General features: G+C 38.1%; 1 protein-coding gene across 2 annotated transcripts; it reads left to right on the forward strand.

Moving 5' to 3' along the window:
- Positions 1-1109: 1109 nt before the first annotated feature.
- On the forward strand, positions 1110-17043 carry LOC131009120 (cytochrome P450 CYP72A219-like). 2 transcript variants are annotated; one of them, XM_057936338.1, is made up of 5 exons: positions 1110-1390; positions 1474-1694; positions 15267-15511; positions 15925-16309; positions 16398-17043. In XM_057936338.1, the coding sequence occupies exons 1-5, from the start codon at positions 1114-1116 to the stop codon at positions 16824-16826; spliced, it is 1557 nt and encodes a 518-aa protein (XP_057792321.1). In that variant the 5' UTR covers positions 1110-1113; the 3' UTR covers positions 16827-17043. The 2 variants fall into 2 exon arrangements, with proteins under 2 accessions (XP_057792321.1, XP_057792320.1); XM_057936337.1 differs by lacking the exons at positions 1110-1390; positions 1474-1694 and adding exons at positions 14364-14826; positions 14966-15186.
- Positions 17044-19158: the final 2115 nt, after the last annotated feature.

A 19158-nucleotide genomic window follows, 5' to 3' on the forward strand; every position in this document is an offset into this window, starting at 1 on the left:
ATTAATAAATACTCTCATTAATAATGGCCCAAATATATATATCACTTTATGATTCCTCATTAATAATGGCTCAAAGTCAAAACGTTTTTATGCCTTCAAATAAATGAAACCCTTTTACTTTATACATTTAACAATATTTTTTTTATGTATACCCAAAACACTTGAGTCATACTTAATGGAACCCACGGAGTAGAAAAGAGAGTGTGAAGGACTTTACGTATTATATAATCCAATATATTATTATTATTATTATTATTATTATTATTATTATTATTATTATTATTATTATTATTATTATTATAAAATACTAGTGTGTAGTCCATGGAATTTCCATGAAAAATCATTTTATATTATAATTTGTTAATTTATCAAAAAAAAGTATTTTGGGAAAAATCTCTATAGGTGGAAAAGTTTACGGAAATAATTTGTACGTGTACCATTTTAAATTTTACCTTTTTAATTTGTACGTGTATCTTTTTAAATTTTTAAATTGCTCCAAGTCAACCTCGCTTAACTTTGGAGTTTTTTCCACGTGGTCACTGAAAAAGAAGATGTATCTTATCAGTATGAGTAGCACCAATAAAATCATTTATAATCTCCTCGAATATATGCAGTCCCATATATACCTGCATATTCTTGGAATGCCTATCTTTCTGGTGTGTTTCGATTCGTTTATGTATTCCTCCACTTCGAAGTCTTAATGCCTTATGCACCGACAATCACTCCTTGCTAATGTCCTGGGCGCTCACAATCTCATTTGGAACTTTAGATTCACAATAATTGTATACACGTTCTTCTAGTAACCTTCTATAAGATCGTTTCCCTTTTTGCATGCACAATCTAGTGCTTGTATACACGTTGTTCTAGTAAACATCAATAAGATCGCCTCAAAATAAAAGTAAACTTCTAGAAGATCGTTTCCCTTTTCGTAAGTAATTAACTCTTTTAATGGGAACCCTGCACCCACATTTGTAATCTGCTGGATTTACCATTTATGAAGCCACATACACTGCGGGTGTGGGTAAATATAACTGCAAACCATTCCTATAAATGGGCACCACAAGGTGAGGGCCGGGTGTAGTATAAGCCATAGAGAGCTAAAGATTGGATAGAATGGAAGTATTTGCATACCAAGTAATAGCTTCTTGTTTAGCAATCGTTTTGCTGAGTTACACATTGAAATTACTGAAATGGGCATATTTGAGGCCAAAGAAGCAGGAAAGAATCTTGAGGGAGCAGGGTTTCAAGGGGAATTCATACAGATTAGTCTATGGCGACTTGAAAGAGATGTCTGAGACCATCCAAGATGCCACTTCCAAACCCATCAATCTTGGCGATGATATCAAGCCAAGAGTCATCGCTTTCGTCTTCAAAACTGTTCAGAAATACGGTGTGTGTGTATTTAATTTACTTTGTCTTGTTTAGATTAGAAAGTAATCAACTTTTAATTTCTACAAATATATAAAACTGCAGGAAATGAGTCATTTTTCTGGACGGGGCCGCAGCCGGTGATCATTATCACAGAGGTGGAGCTGATTAAGGAAGTGCTGGCGAAGTATCCGGTGTATCATAAGGTGAAGGAGTCGAATCCGTTGACGAAGCTGTTCGCGCGAGGGCTGGTGAACTACGAGGAAGACAAATGGGCCAAGCACAGGAAAATCATCAATCCCGCCTTCCATCTCGACAAGCTCAAGGTCCTCATTTCCTGCACTATTTTTTTTTTAATATATAAATAAATAAAGAAATTTAAAGACCGAACGACTGTAAACTGGCCTTGGGCATTTCCTCATACCTCATTTCCTGCACGAATTCTTAGTATCAATACAATGTGTTGATTTTGTCTTCATTATGATCAGCTGATGGTGCATGCCTTCTACTTGAGCTGCGATGAAGTTCTGAACGAATGGGAGAGGATTCTGTCGTCGGCGAAAGGGGCGTGTGAGGTGGATGTGTGGCCTTATCTGGAAAGCATAACTAGCGACGCAATATCAAGAACTGCATTCGGCAGTAGCTACAAAGAAGGGAGGAGGATCTTCGAGCTTCAGATTGAACAGGCTGCCCATTTTGACAAGGTTTTGCAGTCCATATATATATATTCCCGGATCAAGGTAAATATACCACAATTATGAAAAAGGAAAATTGCTGTAAAATACATAAAATTTGGACGAAATTTGATTTTGCACGTAACCTTTGAAATTTGAAATAAAATACATTAAATTTAAATTTTGTTTTTCTTGATTTTTGCCCTAATATAAAATTCCCCCTAATTTTTTTTAAAAATATGCTACTAGTACAACCTAATATAAGAAGCTCATAACTCGTACATACTCCACAATTCAATAATTCAATACGAAAATAAAGTTTTCCCTCGCAATCAAACATTAAGTCATAAAAAAATAAAATAAAACCATAACAGTTTAAAATTTAGTGCGTGTCATTTCAAATTTCAAAGATGAGGAGCAAATGAAGTGTCAAAGGTTTCATATTGAACTACAAAATTTTGAAGTTAGGGTTACATTAATTGGGGAAAATTTTGAAAAATTAAAACTTGTTTTATTTTATTTTAAATTTCAAAAATTGTGTATAAAATTAGAATTCTTCCAAACTTTGTGTACAACAAGGTGTACTGTACAACCGTGTTGCATCAGCACTCAGACTCTGACCAACATCCTGATTTGGTTCGCATCCTGACCCAAATCGTGTAAATAACGATATTCGGTTATACAAATGACACTGCCTATAATTGACATTTTTCAGTTATATAATAACTGATACTGTAACATTTTAAAATGTTATAGTGTCATTTAAAATATTATAGTACCATTTACAATCTTATAGTGCCAATTACAAGAAGTGTTATTTATATTTCTGAATAGTGTCAATTATACACCAAGCGGTGCGACCTCCTGTGTGTGAACAGTGAGGTCCCGGGTTCAAACCCCACTACTTCCCCTCCCCAACTCCCCCAAATCAAAAAAAAAAAAATAGTGTCAATTATACACAGAGTGTCATTTACAATGTTATAGTGTCATTTATACGCAGTGTCATGTGTATAACAAAATAGTGTTGATTATAAGACAGTGTTATTTGTATAATCGAACAGTGTCATTTACACGATTCGGGTCAGGATGCAGATTCCAATCAAGGTGCCAGTCAGTGTCTGGGTGCGAGTGCAACTAGGTTGTACGATACACCCGATTGTATCCAAGACCACCTCATCGTATAATAGTTCATTTCGCCTTGTTACACATTTACACAAACAAACGAATCATCTTAAATTTCATCTCTTGAAAATGTAGATTTCTGCCGACCAAAAGGAACAAGAGAATGAAAGAAATCGAAAGAGAAGTCCAGTCAATCATACGGAGTCTCATCAATAAAAGGATCAAGGCCATGGAAGCAGGGGAAGCTACCACTGCTGAAGACTTACTGGGCATATTGCTGGAGTCGAATTACAAAGAAATGGAGCAAGACGACAACAAGAGCTCCGGAATGAGCATTGATGAAGTAGTCGAAGAATGCAAACTGTTCTATTTCGCAGGGCAAGAGACTAGTGCCACTTTGCTGGCTTGGACCTTGATTTTACTGAGAAAGCATCCAGATTGAAAGGCAAGAGCAAGACATGCAAGAGGTTTTGAAAGTTTTGGGGGAACAAAAGCCAAATTTTGAAGTACTAAATCAACTCAAAATCATGAATATGATCCTGCACGAGGTGTTGAGGCTCTATCCGTCGGTTTTGAGATATTTGAAATATACTCAAAACTATGCGATTCATTATACTAGGGAACCCTCTGTACTTGAAGGGTACTGTGATGCAAATTGGATATCTGATGCCAAAGACTCGTTTTCAACGAGCGGTTATGTGTTCATTGTGGGGGGTGGTGCTGTGTCTTGGAAATCCAAGAAGCAAACATGTATTGCTAGATCGACCATGGAATCAGAATTCATAGCTTTGGATAAAGCTGGTGAAGAAGCCGAGTGGATTAGAAATTTCCTCGAGGATATTCCATGTTGGTCGAAACCTGTGTCGTCCGTGATAATTCATTGTGATAGTCAAGCTGCTATCGGACGAGCACAAAACCATTTGTATAACGGTAAGTCGAGACATATTCGTCGACGTCATAATACCGTGAGACATTTGATCACTAGTGGAGTTATCTCAATTGATTATATAAGATCAATTGATAACATAGCGGATCCTTTGACAAAAAGTATCCATCGAGATCAGATGTATAAACTGTTAGAGGGAATGGGTTTGAAGTCCACAAATTAAGGATAATCATAGTGGCAACCCAACCATGATGACTGGAGGATCCCAAGAACTTGGTTCAATGGGACAACTAAGCTATGAAAATCCGTGTGTTGAACACTCGAATTGCCTATTCCTTGTAGAACAGTGAGTGTTCGGAAACCTGCACGTGGTGAGGTTAAGTCTTTGACTTTTAATGACTCTAGAACTCCTCGAAGAGGACAAGTATAGCAGGATACTTGAGTTAAGAGTCACCTATGTAAGTGTGAAGTGGGGCCGCTTCGATTGAAACACTTATGAATCCAAAGAGGTGTTCCAAGGCCTGTAATGGACACAAACGTGAGAACGAATAAGGATTGAAGCAATATTGTGTCAATATTGTTGACTAAGTATACATCGAGGAGGACTAGTTCAAGGAACACAATCCACTAGGCCGCCGGTATACTCGATAATATTGACTATGGCAGGTTCAAAGCCACAAGCTACCTTTCCAAATGCAATGTTGTATCTTAAGAGGACTGAGCTAAGTGTTTGCATACTTTCGCATACTATTTTCTCACTCATGTGGGGGATTGTTGGAAATATGGTTTTATGCCATATCTGAAAATTATTATTTAATTAAATATTTATTATTTAATTAAAATAATGATTGTATGTTAATCTACATCTCGAGTAGATCAACGTGATATACTTGAAGTCTCAAAACTGATTTCCGATGAGTGAGATATTGTATGTCAAAGTTTGGATGTTGAAGAGGGAAAATAACATTTGTTATGTTATCCCACATTGGAAAACATAGAGATGTTTTTCATGTATAAGAATAGCAAAGCACATGGAGTTGATAAATTGACTTGTGGGCTTGCTAGTGGGCTTGATCTAAGTACTAGCCTCGCGCGCACACACACACGCGCGCCGCCGCCGACGATCGATCGATCGATCGATCGGACGGACGGACGACGACGTCGCCGCCGCCGGACGGGCGGGTCGGGTACGGGCCGCGGCCAAGGACTTGGATCTTGGCAATTGGTGCTTTGGGGTGGTGTTTGGGGCCCAAACTATTTTTTGGACCAACTCCACTGGGCTTTTTATTTATTGGCCCAACAGAATTTATTCTTGGCCCAATGATTGTTTTTTATTCCCAAGCCCACAGCAACAGCAACAGTTGACAGCAGCAGCAGAAGAAGCATTAGCAGGACGCCAACTTCGACTTCTGCATGGCGTCTTCATTTTTGCAACTGAGTTTCTTCAATGACTGCGCCCACCGGCCATTTCTTCAACATTTACGGCTTCCAGCCGTGGAGTAGAATTCAAGGTGCTGAATTCATACTTACCACTTGCCTATAAATAGGCCTATGGAGAACATGCAGATTAGAACTACAAAATCCTGCATTCTGCCATTTACATACAACACTCTCTGCAAACACTTGTGCTCAGTTCTTGATCCTATTTAGTTCGCCGGAGCTCGCCGGATTGTGGTGCTACATCCAACGAGACGAAGTCGTTTTACCTTTGGGGAAGATACGCCTAATCGAAGAGCACTACCGGGGCGATAATCTTCTTGCGGGAAGAGATTCATCTCGACTCGACTTAGTTTATACGTATAATTTATTTATACAGTGTATTTCAGTTGTATCAAATTATTTGAGTTGTAATTTCTCAAATTATTTACTTTGTAATATTTCAATTATTTTTAGTTGTAATTTCTCAAAATATTATTTTGTAATATCTTGATCGTGTACCCGGTTCTAACAATCGCAAGAAGATTATTTCTCTGCCGTTGATACACGTTCGAGAAATGGCTCACACCGACGTCAATATGGATGGCTCCACCACCTCTACAACCATCGGTTCAACCACGTCGTCAATATTTTCCTCGTTTGCATCAACGGGGGCTTCATCGTCAACATCTAGAACTATTGGTCTTGCCGAGAAACCATCAACGTTCTCAGGCAAGAACTTCAAATATTGGCAAGAGAAGATGCTATTCTACCTCACAACCGTGGGGTTTGCCGGATTCTTAATGGAGGATAAACCTCCAACCCCGAGTGAAGGGGAAGGGGAGACAAGCCAAGAAATTCGTACCGGATATTTGAACTGGTGCCGCGGCGACTACTTGTGCCGTAACACCGTTCTCATGTCTCTGGACGAACGGCTCTACCGTGTTTTCAAGGTTCATGAAACCGCGAAACAATTGTGGGAGGCCCTTGATCTGAAATATCAAGTGGACAAGGCAAATACTACCAAGTATATTGTCGCCAAATGGTTGGAATATAAAATGGTCGACTCCCGGCCATTGATGGACCAAGTGGAAGAGTTCCAAAATCTTTCACATGAGGTTCAAGCCGAAGGGATGCCCTTGGCGGATGCATTGCTCGTTGCAATCATCATAGAGAAATTACCTCCTAGTTGGAGGAAATTTCAAAACCTTTTGAAGCATGAGCGCTCGGAGATGTCCGTGCCGATATTAATATCCAAGCTTCAAATGGAGGATCACGTGAGAAGTCGTGATCAAAAGGGAAAAGCTCCAATGGAGGCAAAGGCCAATCTCACCGAGAAAGGCGGTCCCTCCAACAAACGTGGTCGCCCTAACCCTAATAATAAGGGTAAAGGGAAGCAAGGCGGTAATCAACCATCAAAGTTTGATGGTGTATGCTTTAATTGTGACAAACAAGGTCACATGGCTAAGGATTGCCGCAAGCCAAAGCGGAAGAAGGCAAAGAGCAACGTGAACAACGTCGAGAAGGACTTCGACGATTGGAACCACGATGACTTTGCTGCCATGATCTCCGAGGTGAATCATGTGGACAACCCGAACGCTTGGTTCGTGGACACCGGCGCTACCGTCCATATATGCATAAATCGTGAGTTGTTCCACAACTACAAAGAAGTGGAAAACAAAACGATAATGGAGGCTAGCGAACGGACATCCCAAGTCCTTGGCATGAGAGATGTGATTCTTCAACTCACGTCGAGCGTGGAGATCACATTAAAAGACGTATTACACGTTCCAACTGTCCGAAAGAATTTAATTTCGGGCTTTAGGCTTACGAATAAGGATTTTGAATTGTTTTTCAAATCTGACTATGTTGTAATACGCAAGTGGGGAAAGTTCCTAGGGAAAGGCTATGCCTCCGAAGGACATTTCAAACTTGGTGTAAGAGCTTGTAAGCCTGCCAATGCTAAAATCAATAAAGATGCATCAACCTCTTCTGCTTACTTGATTGAGTGTTCTGATTTATGGCATTGTAGACTTGGACATGTTAATCTAAATGCTATAAAGAGATTAGTAAAAATGAATTTACTAAAAGTTGATGAATACAACTCACAAGAAAAATGTGAAGTTTGTGTTGAAGCCAAAATGGCTAAGTTACCGTTTAAATCGGTAAAAATGAGCACTCAACCATTGGAACTTATTCACACCGATGTTTGTGATTTAAAGTTCGTGCAAACTAGAGGTGGCAAGAAGTACTTTATCACCTTTATAGACGATTGCACAAAGTATTGTTACCTTTACTTATTGAAAAGTAAAGATGAGGCTATTGAAGCTTTTATAAACTTCAAAAATGAAGCCGAGAATCAACTTGGATGTCGAATTAAGATGGTTCGAAGTGATAGAGGTGGAGAGTATGTAGCTCCGTTTGCTGAATTATGCAACGAAAGTGGTATAATCCATCAAACGACGGCTCCTTATTCACCACAATCTAACGGCGTTGCTGAACGCAAGAATCGAACTCTTAAGGAGATGATGAATGCCTTGTTGATTAGTTCAGGATTACCCCAGAACATGTGGGGGGAAGCTGTCTTAACGGCCAACTATATCTTGAACAAGATTCCACTCAAAGGGAAAGATGTAACTCCCTATGAGCTATGGAAAGGAAGGAAACCTTCGTATAAATACCTCAAAGTGTGGGGGTGTTTAGCCAAGGTAGAAGTGCCTTTACCAAAGCAAGTTACAATAGGACCTAAAACGGTGGATTGTATCTTCATTGGTCATGCACTTAATAGCAGTGCCTATCGTTTTATAGTGCACAGATCGGAGATACCTGATATACATGTTGGGACAACGATAGAATCAAGGAATGCTATATTCTTTGAAAATATCTATCCTAACAAGGATAAAGGTACATCGAACTCTAATGATGGAGTTGATGGTGATGCTACAGGTTCTAAACCTATGGAAGTAGCTAATAATTCTACTCAAGTAGATGATGCCACGGGTTCTAATCATGTACCACCTAATAGGAAAAGACCAAGGTCTAAACCTATGGATGTAGAACCGAGACGTGGGGAACGAGTTAGAAAAGCTAATGTCTATGGACCGGATTATGTTGTCTTGATGCTAGATGGCGAACCGGTGACGATTAAAGAAGCTATGTCTGGCTCAGATGCAGCTCTCTGGAAAGAAGCCATCGATATTGAGATTGATTCCATTATGCAGAATCATACTTGGGTGTTAGTGGATCTACCACCTGGAAGTAAAGCTTTAGGATGCAAATGGATCCTAAAGAAGAAGTACAAATCTGATGGTACTATAGATAAGTACAAAGCCCGACTTGTCGTTCAAGGTTTCAGGCAGAAAGAAGGGTACGATTTCTTCGATACCTATTCACCTGTGACCAGACTAACATCTATTCGGATGCTTCTCGCTATTGCTGCCTTGCACAATCTCGAGATTCACCAAATGGATGTGAAAACTGCGTTCTTGTATGGCGAGTTGGAAGATGAAATATATATGAAGCAACCTGAAGGGTTTGTAGTACCTGGGCAAGAGCACAAAGTATGCAAACTTCAAAGGTCTTTATATGGGTTGAAGCAAGCACCGCTTCAATGGCATTTAAAATTTGACAGTGTAATGTTGTCAAATGGATTCAGAATCAATGAGTGCGATAAATGTGTCTACATTAAGAATTCTAATAACGGATATGTTATTGTTTGTCTTTATGTAGATGACATGCTCATCATGGGAAGTAATTCCCGAGTGATTCAAGAAACCAAAGGCATGCTAAGTAAAAATTTTAGCATGAAAGATATGGGCTTAGCTGATGTTATCCTTGGAATTAAAATTCTAAGAAGACCTGATGGTATTACTATAACACAATCTCACTACGTTGAGAAAGTGTTAAAGAAATTCAACGCTTTTGACAAGCCAATAGCTAAGACACCATGGGAACCTAGTGTGCATTTGAGTGTACACAAGGGAGAACCTGTTGACGCGATAGAATATGCGAAGATTATTGGGAGCTTGTTGTATCTAACAAATTGCACTCGTCCCGATATAGCATGCTCGGTCAACAAGTTGGGCAGCTTTACAGCTAACCCTAGTAATGAACATTGGAAAGCTCTTGAAAGGGTTTTGAGATATTTGAAATATACTCAAAACTATGCGATTCATTATACTAGGGAACCCTCTGTACTTGAAGGGTACTGTGATGCAAATTGGATATCTGATGCCAAAGACTCGTTTTCAACGAGCGGTTATGTGTTCACTGTGGGGGGTGGTGCTGTGTCTTGGAAATCCAAGAAGCAAACATGTATTGCTAGATCGACCATGGAATCAGAATTCATAGCTTTGGATAAAGCTGGTGAAGAAGCCGAGTGGCTTAGAAATTTCCTCGAGGATATTCCATGTTGGTCGAAACCTGTGTCGTCCGTGATAATTCATTGTGATAGTCAAGCTGCTATCGGACGAGCACAAAACCATTTGTATAACGGTAAGTCGAGACATATTCGTCGACGTCATAATACCGTGAGACATTTGATCACTAGTGGAGTTATCTCAATTGATTATATAAGATCAATTGATAACATAGCGGATCCTTTGACAAAAAGTATCCATCGAGATCAGATGTATAAACTGTTAGGGGGAATGGGTTTGAAGTCCACAAATTAAGGATAATCATAGTGGCAACCCAACCATGATGACTGGAGGATCCCAAGAACTTGGTTCAATGGGACAACTAAGCTATGAAAATCCGTGTGTTGAACACTCGAATTGCCTATTCCTTGTAGAACAGTGAGTGTTCGGAAACCTGCACGTGGTGAGGTTAAGTCTTTGACTTTTAATGACTCTAGAACTCCTCGAAGAGGACAAGTATAGCAGGATACTTGAGTTAAGAGTCACCTATGTAAGTGTGAAGTGGGGCCGCTTCGATTGAAACACTTATGAATCCAAAGAGGTGTTCCAAGGCCTGTAATGGACACAAACGTGAGAACGAATAAGGATTGAAGCAATATTGTGTCAATATTGTTGACTAAGTATACATCGATGAGGACTAGTTCAAGGAACACAATCCACTAGGCCGCCGGTATACTCGATAATATTGACTATGGCAGGTTCAAAGCCACAAGCTACCTTTCCAAATGCAATGTTGTATCTTAAGAGGACTGAGCTAAGTGTTTGCATACTTTCGCATACTATTTTCTCACTCATGTGGGGGATTGTTGGAAATATGGTTTTATGCCATATCTGAAAATTATTATTTAATTAAATATTTATTATTTAATTAAAATAATGATTGTATGTTAATCTACATCTCGAGTAGATCAACGTGATATACTTGAAGTCTCAAAACCGATTTCCGATGAGTGAGATATTGTATGTCAAAGTTTGGATGTTGAAGAGGGAAAATAACATTTGTTATGTTATCCCACATTGGAAAACATAGAGATGTTTTTCATGTATAAGAATAGCAAAGCACATGGAGTTGATAAATTGACTTGTGGGCTTGCTAGTGGGCTTGATCTAAGTACTAGCCTCGCGCGCACACACACACGCGCGCCGCCGCCGACGATCGATCGATCGATCGGACGGACGACGACGTCGCCGCCGCCGGACGGGCGGGTCGGGTACGGGCCGCGGCCAAGGACTTGGATCTTGGCAATTGGTGCTTTGGGGTGGTGTTTGGGGCCCAAACTATTTTTTGGACCAACTCCACTGGGCTTTTTATTTATTGGCCCAACAGAATTTATTCTTGGCCCAATGATTATTTTTTATTCCCAAGCCCACAGCAACAGCAACAGTTGACAGCAGCAGCAGAAGAAGCATTAGCAGGACGCCAACTTCGACTTCTGCATGGCGTCTTCATTTTTGCAACTGAGTTTCTTCAATGACTGCGCCCACCGGCCATTTCTTCAACATTTACGGCTTCCAGCCGTGGAGTAGAATTCAAGGTGCTGAATTCATACTTACCACTTGCCTATAAATAGGCCTATGGAGAACATGCAGATTAGAACTACAAAATCCTGCATTCTGCCATTTACATACAACACTCTCTGCAAACACTTGTGCTCAGTTCTTGATCCTATTTAGTTCGCCGGAGCTCGCCGGATTGTGGTGCTACATCCAACGAGACGAAGTCGTTTTACCTTTGGGGAAGATACGCCTAACCGAAGAGCACTACCGGGGCGATAATCTTCTTGCGGGAAGAGATTCATCTCGACTCGACTTAGTTTATACGTATAATTTATTTATACAGTGTATTTCAGTTGTATCAAATTATTTGAGTTGTAATTTCTCAAATTATTTACTTTGTAATATTTCAATTATTTTGAGTTGTAATTTCTCAAAATATTATTTTGTAATATCTTGATCGTGTACCCGGTTATAACAACATCTTCTTACTGAAAAACAGTGGCAATGTTTAATTATTTGTAATTATTTATTTTTCTTCTGTAGTTTTAATTTAGACATCATAGATTTAATTTGATGAAAATATAATTTTCTTGTGAAATTTCAGATTATAACATTTTAAACAGAACTTTTTTTAATTGATAAATTTGAATTATTAATTAGAATGCTAACAGTTTCCTTGATATGTTCCAAACATAAAATGAATAATTTGGTAAATTATATGCATATTCCTAAAATTCATTTGTTGAGGAATCATATTTAATGAAGGATTATATTTTTATTTTTGCTAAACTCAATATATACCCTTAAAATCGATCGTCAAAATCACATGGAGCTTAACATAATTAGATATTTTAATAATTAACAATAATTCTTTACTCCCTCCGTCCCATTATTCATGACACGTATTCCTTTTTGGGCTGTCCCAACCTATATGGCACATTTCTTTTTTTGGAAAAAATCAGGAGGCATTTAAGCATTAATATATTCGCTAATTACTCTTAAATGAGTTTAGGGACTTGAAAATATTTTCAAAATCTGAACCTCTCCCTCTCACGTTCCACCTGAAACCTCCTCTCTCTCGTCGGCTTTCTTGGGTTCCGGCCGCCGGCCTCTCTGTGCGACGCCGGTGCCCGTCTCCCCCCTCTGCACACCGCCTTCTCCCTCCTCTGTGCGACGTCTCCACCGGCTCCCCCTCTCTGCACGCTGCCTTCTCCCTCCTCTGCACGACGCCTCCACCGTCTTTTCCCCCATGTCTCCACCGCCTCATCTCACCGGTGAATAGCAGCGACGAAGCAGCGGTGGCGGAGTTCGAATTTTGTTTGTAGGTTTGGGATGTGTAGATCTCGTCTTCAATAACTGAATTTCGATTGTTGTGGGTTTTGTTTCGATTTTGTTTGTGGCTTTTGTTTCGATTTTTGAGGGTTTTGTTTCGATTTTGGTTCCACTAATTTTGTGGGTTTTCAAAGCACATCTGATTTTTATTTTGTTGATTTGATTATGTAATTTGGTGAATTTAGATCTTGTTTTTTGGTTTGGTAATTTGAATCTGGTAACTGCTCGACGCCGGTGAGGAAGCCTGGTGACTGCTCGACGCCGGCGAATTTTGCAGAATTGGTTCTTGTATGTCTTCAAAATTGATTTTGCTGGTGAATTGGTTTTGGGATGTCTTCAAAATCGATTTTGCATAAATTGATTTTATTTTTCGAAAGAGAGTCGGAGAGAGAGATGGAGAGAGGGAAGAGGGAAGGGAGATAGAGGACAGGGGGAACGGAGAGGGGCCGACGAGGCGGCACCGCCGTGTACCGGTCCGACGAGAAAGAGGCCGAGAGAGAGGAAGTGTGACTGTGAGTGTGTTGATTAAAATAACATTACATATCTAATTCCTTAATTTTACTCTTCTTAATCTCCGTGTCGAACAGTAACGTCCCATAAATAATGGGACGGAGGGAGTATTTTTCTTTCGTGGATAATGTTTTAGATTTTGTTTTCATGTTGAAGTAAATGCAATTAAATCGACCATAGCCAGTCAACGACTCAACGGTACGCAAATAAATATAGTAGTAATTTTTTTTTTTTTTGAGAATATATAGTAAAATATTATATGGGACCCACTGATATGAAGTTCAAAAGGCTGACGTTCTAAATAGACCCATGAGATCGTTTTAATGTGAGTAGGTCAGATCGAGCTACCCCAAAGTAAAATTATTTTGTAAAAAGATAATGTATATTCAAATGTGCGTTAATGTATATTCTAATGATATTTTAATCAAAAAAAAGTATGGGTTGTATTCATTTCAATTAAGGTTCATCATAAGGCCCCTCATACAGGAAACTGGCCCATTCTCCGTATAATTTAATACCAATGAATTAATATATTTTTTTAAATCATACTCCCATTCTCCGTATAATTTAGGGTCGTCCCACGAATCTTGACACATTTTCAAATAAGGTAATAATTATTACATTCTCTCTTCTACTTTATCACTTTTATACTTTATTAACTATACACTTAAAATACTAATCTACAACTCCTTAATTTCTGTGTCGAAACCAAATGTGTCAAGATTCGTGGGACAGAGGGAGCATGTCCGGCTAAAAGTGACTTATTTTCCATTTTAGTCTATTCTGGCGCTTTTTAGTCTATCCTGTTAAAGTGGCTTATTTTCATTAAAGACAACAATTAATTCTTGAAAATGTATAGAATTTAGTCATTTTATTTAATTTACACATTTTTCTTAATTTTTGTGCCCAGAAAAAGTGAGGCACCAATAGTGAAGCTAAAAATATATAGTACTTCAATTTATAATTATTCTTAAAATTAAATATATCATAAAGATTTGGAGTAATAGATCAATTATATTTTGTATCGATGAATTCAGCATATAGGATATCATAATTAACATGTTACTTTCTAGCAATAAGATACAATATTTTTCATCTTTTTAATAATAATAAGCAATCAAACGTAAACAAGTCAAAAAAGAAAGAAAAGAAAGCAAATTTAGCCTAAGCCACGCATAACATTGTTTATATTTTATCCCAATTAACTGTGCGTGAAGCTCTAGAAAGCAGGGGATGGAGGTGGAGCCCCTGTTTGGTTTATCGTTTTAATTAGTCTTTTTCTTTTTCACAAATGTGCAGCAGAAACTAGGTTTGGAGTAAAGAAAAATGCGAGGGATATACAGCATCGTTGCTGCTTGTTTCGCCATCGCAGTTGTGGTAACATACGCATGGAGATTACTAAATTGGGCATATTTGAGGCCACAGAGGCTGGAGAAGATCCTGAGGAAGCAGGGGCTGAATGGTAATTCATACAGACCGGTGTCCGGTGACATGAAGGAGATGGTGAAGGCGATGCAAGAAGCCAACTCCAAGCCCATCAATCTCGACGATGATATCAAGCCAAGATTGCAACCTTTTCTTCTCAATACCATCCGCAAACACGGTACGTGCACTACAAGAAATTTGCAAATCGTTGTCTATCAGCGCCCTAAATCGACTACACCTTCATTTATGATAGACGATTTTCTTATATACAACGGGTTTCGCCTGTTGTCCATTACTCATATTTTTCAAAACTGCAGGAAATGAGTGCTTTATATGGAAAGGCCCAACTCCTGTAGTGGTGATCACAGAAACTGAGCTAATCAAGCAAGTTTTGAACAAGCATTCGGTTTTTGAGAAGCCCAGGGTATTGAATCCACTGGTGAGGATGTTCTCGCAAGGGATTTTCAGCCATGAAAAGGATAAATGGAGCAAACACAGAAAAATCATCAACCCTGCTTTCCATCTTGACAAGCTCAAGGTCCCTCTATTTTTCATTTTCTCTTTTTTAATATTATTAGTATGATCAAGATTTCATAGAAATGTTGATTTTGACTACAGCTGATGGTACCAGCCTTCCACTTGAGCTGCGACGAGGTTTTGAAGGAATGGGAAAAGCGTGTCTCGCGGGAAGGGTGGTGTGAGTTTGATGTGTGCCCTTATTTGGAGAGCATAACCAGCGACGCGATTTCAAGAACCGCTTTTGGTAGCAGCTATAAACAAGGGAGAAGAGTATTCGAGCTTCAGCTCGAGCAATCCGCCCTTATTATGAAGGCGATGCAGTCGGTGTATATCCCAGGATCAAGGTACTCAAATTGCTTTCTTATAGAAAGTTGAGGTAGGGAGAGCACAATACCGAAATTCGAATATCCGATCCGAATCAAATCGAAATTTTAAATTTGATTCGGATATTCAGATGAGACTGAATTGAATTTTAGGCAAATTTCGAATATTCGGATCAGATTGGATTGATACTTTTAAAATCCGAAATCTGAATTATCATTTATATCAATGTGATTATTATTAGTCAAATATTTCTAAATTTTTTGGTTCGGATCGGATTTATCTGAGATTTTTGGATTTTCGGATAATATGATTCGAATTGGATTGAATTTTAGAAACTTACGGATTTTTTTGGATCGGATCTGATCGGATTAGGCAAAAGTCTGATTCCAAATCCGAATACTCACCCGGGTGTCTGATTTTATATATGTTGTAGATTTCTACCAACCAAAAGGAACAGAAGGATTAAGCAGATTTACGAAGAAGTGAGGTCTAATATCCGCGGCCTCATCGATAAAAGGATCGACGCCATGAAAGCAGGGGAAGCTATCGATGAAGACTTGTTGGGGTTGATGTTGCAGTCGAATCTTCAAGAAATCGAAGAGAATGGCAATAGAAAGTTTGGGATGACGATTGACCAAGTAATAGAAGAGTGCAAATTGTTCTATTTCGCGGGGCAGGAGACCATTTCCTCGTTGCTGGTTTGGTCATTGATTTTGTTGAGCAGACATCCAGATTGGCAGGCGAAGGCCAGGGAAGAAGCCGTGCGCGTCTTAGGGGAAGAAAACCCGACTTTCGATGCCATAAATCGCCTCAAAATTGTGAGTTTAAATTTATCAATCTGTCGAAAAAAAATGTGAATTGGTGTTATGATTAGTAGTAGTGATTGGGGAGAGACGATGGATGCAGGTGGGCATGATTCTGCACGAGGTGTTGAGGCACTATCCGCCGGTGCTCGCTCTGGAGCGGAGCGTGAGCGAGGAGACCCAGCTGGGGAGGCTCACTCTGCCGGCGGGAGTTCGGGTGTCGTTGCCGATCATCTTGGCGCAGCACGACCGACGGAGTTGGGGCGAGGACGCGGCGGAGTTCGATCCGGGGAGGTTCGGTGAGGGAGTGACGAATGCGGCCAAGGGTGGTGGGGGTTTCTTCTTCCCGTTCGGGTGGGGGCCTCGGATATGCATCGGCCTGAATTTCGCGATGATTGAGGCCAAATTGGTGCTCGCTATGATGCTGCGACGCTTCTCGTTCGAGCTGTCGCCGTCGTATACCCACGCTCCGATGGCCGCCTTGACGACTCGGCCGCAACACGGGGCTCATTTGCATTTACGCAAACTCTAGATGGGAAGGACTCGCTGTCGCTATTCAAATGTGTGTTGACTTAACGATAATGTGGTTAATATATAAAGTTAAAGGTTATAAGTTCAAGTCCACAGTGATATTATTTTTAAATTTCTTTGTTTACTCGTTAATTTATTTAAAAAGTTGTGTAGGAAAAATCTCTCCTATTATAATAGGTGGAAGAATTTAAGGAAATAACTTGAGCTTTATTGATGCATTTGTATGTGTACCTATTTAATTTTTAGGTTCATGAGTATATTATATTGTGGTTTTTGTGTTGGATGTATTTTGCATCATATCATGACTAGCATGGTCATTTTTATATTTTCTCTTAGGGGTGTCAAAACGGGATGCGGGTATCGGGTATACCCGACCCGGCCCCGATACCCGCTAGACACGGGAATCGGGTCGGGATCGGGGTTCAGGATGACAAAATTTGCGGGTATCGGGTATACCCGTCAGGTATCGGGTATACCCGAATATCCGCATAAAAAATTAATTTAATTTTATATTTTATTTTTTATTAATTTATAATAATAGTTTAATAGAATTTGAATTAAATCCCTAAATTCTAAAACTCTCTCTATTCTCTAACGTCAATTGCTGTGAACAACAGAATGTGAAGCTTTTTGTTTTAACATTTATTTAAGCTTTTTGTTGTAATATTTATTTATGAGACAGACTAATAATAATTTCCTTCAAAACATATTGAATCTTTTTGTTGTAACATTTATTTAAATTTATTATCTAATTGCTACTATACTCGTTGGGAACTTCAATAAATATAGTAGTGACATATCGTGACTACATCCTTTTCATTAAGAAAATAATACATAACTATTTTTCTTCAAGTAGTCAAGAAAGAATATTATATACATAAGCTGTTAATTAACTTGAATTTTCTTTTATATAATATACGTATGGGGTGAATTATAAAACTCACCCTTCGTGGTAATTAATTATCAATTTATACACAGTTAGTCTTTATATAATTATATTTATCAAACAAAAAGAAATTATTGTACATAAGTAAGTACTAATCTATACGAAAATCAACCATGATCATTTATTCATCGAAAAAAATTAAAAGGGAAAAAATTCGCAAAGTTCATTGTAGGCGGGTATGCGGGTACCCTAATACCCGCGTCGGGTATTAGGGTACCCGACGACAATGTCGGGTCGGGTATCGGGTAGGAGAATTGCACAAAAATCGGGGTCGGGTACCCGCAAATGTCGGGTAGGGTACCCGACCCGCCCCGTTTAGACACCCCTATTTTCTCTGTTCCAAAATATGCTTACTTTTATTTTTCTTTCATCCCATAAGAGGATGTACAGTTCATTTTATAACATGACTCATCTTTAACCTTTATTTATTAATATGATTCACTATTATTTCTTCACTTTACTCATAAAAGTGGATTATTTTATTAAAATTTATGGTGAACAAATTAAACACTCTTTCAAGATGAGAGTAATATTATTTTTCAAAAATGTTCATGAGCATGCATGTTCTGTATTGTAGTCAGCAAATTAATTCAAATCATGTCATCTTTTGACATTACAATGTGCAAAGTCGTCGAAAATAAACATATTTTCGTGTAAAAATGATTCTGTGAGGTGTCACATAATTACCCATACCACTTTTTAATGCTATAAACAGTCAAATAATGACTGAGTTATGGGCCTATTTTATTATTTTTAATCCTAGCATCGTTTATGGAAAAAATTTATGCTTTATTGATGGATTTCTACGTTTACCTTATTAAATTTTTTAGGTTCATGAATATATATTACTAGCATTTGCATCCCGTGCAATGCACGGAAAAATATTTTAAATTTTTATATTTATATAAAATTAATACTAATTCAATTATTATACTTATAAATATAATAAAAAATTAATTTTAATTGAATCTATTTGAATTGAATATTGAAAAAATTAAAAATAATTCACAATTATAAAATTTGATATTATGACAAATAAAAAAAATAAAAAATTTAAAAAAAATTGAAATAAAATACTAACTAAAAAGAATTTAAAATATATTTATTCAAAAAAGATGAGAGAGGAGAGAGAAATTTATAAAACTTTAATATTTAAACAAATTTAATTTTTACATTTTAAATCAAATATTTTCATAAAATATATCATATTAAAGCTCTTATCGTGATCTTTAATTTGATATGCATATTAAATATTTTATAATTAATCGAATTTCACAAATTTGGAAAGAAATGGAACAGCAAATAAGAAGTTAAAGAAAATAAAAATAAAAAGAAAAACATATAGTTTAAACATAAACCTTCAATTTTATTATAATTACAAAATTGA

Source organism: Salvia miltiorrhiza, chromosome 2, assembly GCF_028751815.1.
Source record: "Salvia miltiorrhiza cultivar Shanhuang (shh) chromosome 2, IMPLAD_Smil_shh, whole genome shotgun sequence".
NCBI lineage: Eukaryota > Viridiplantae > Streptophyta > Magnoliopsida > Lamiales > Lamiaceae > Salvia > Salvia miltiorrhiza.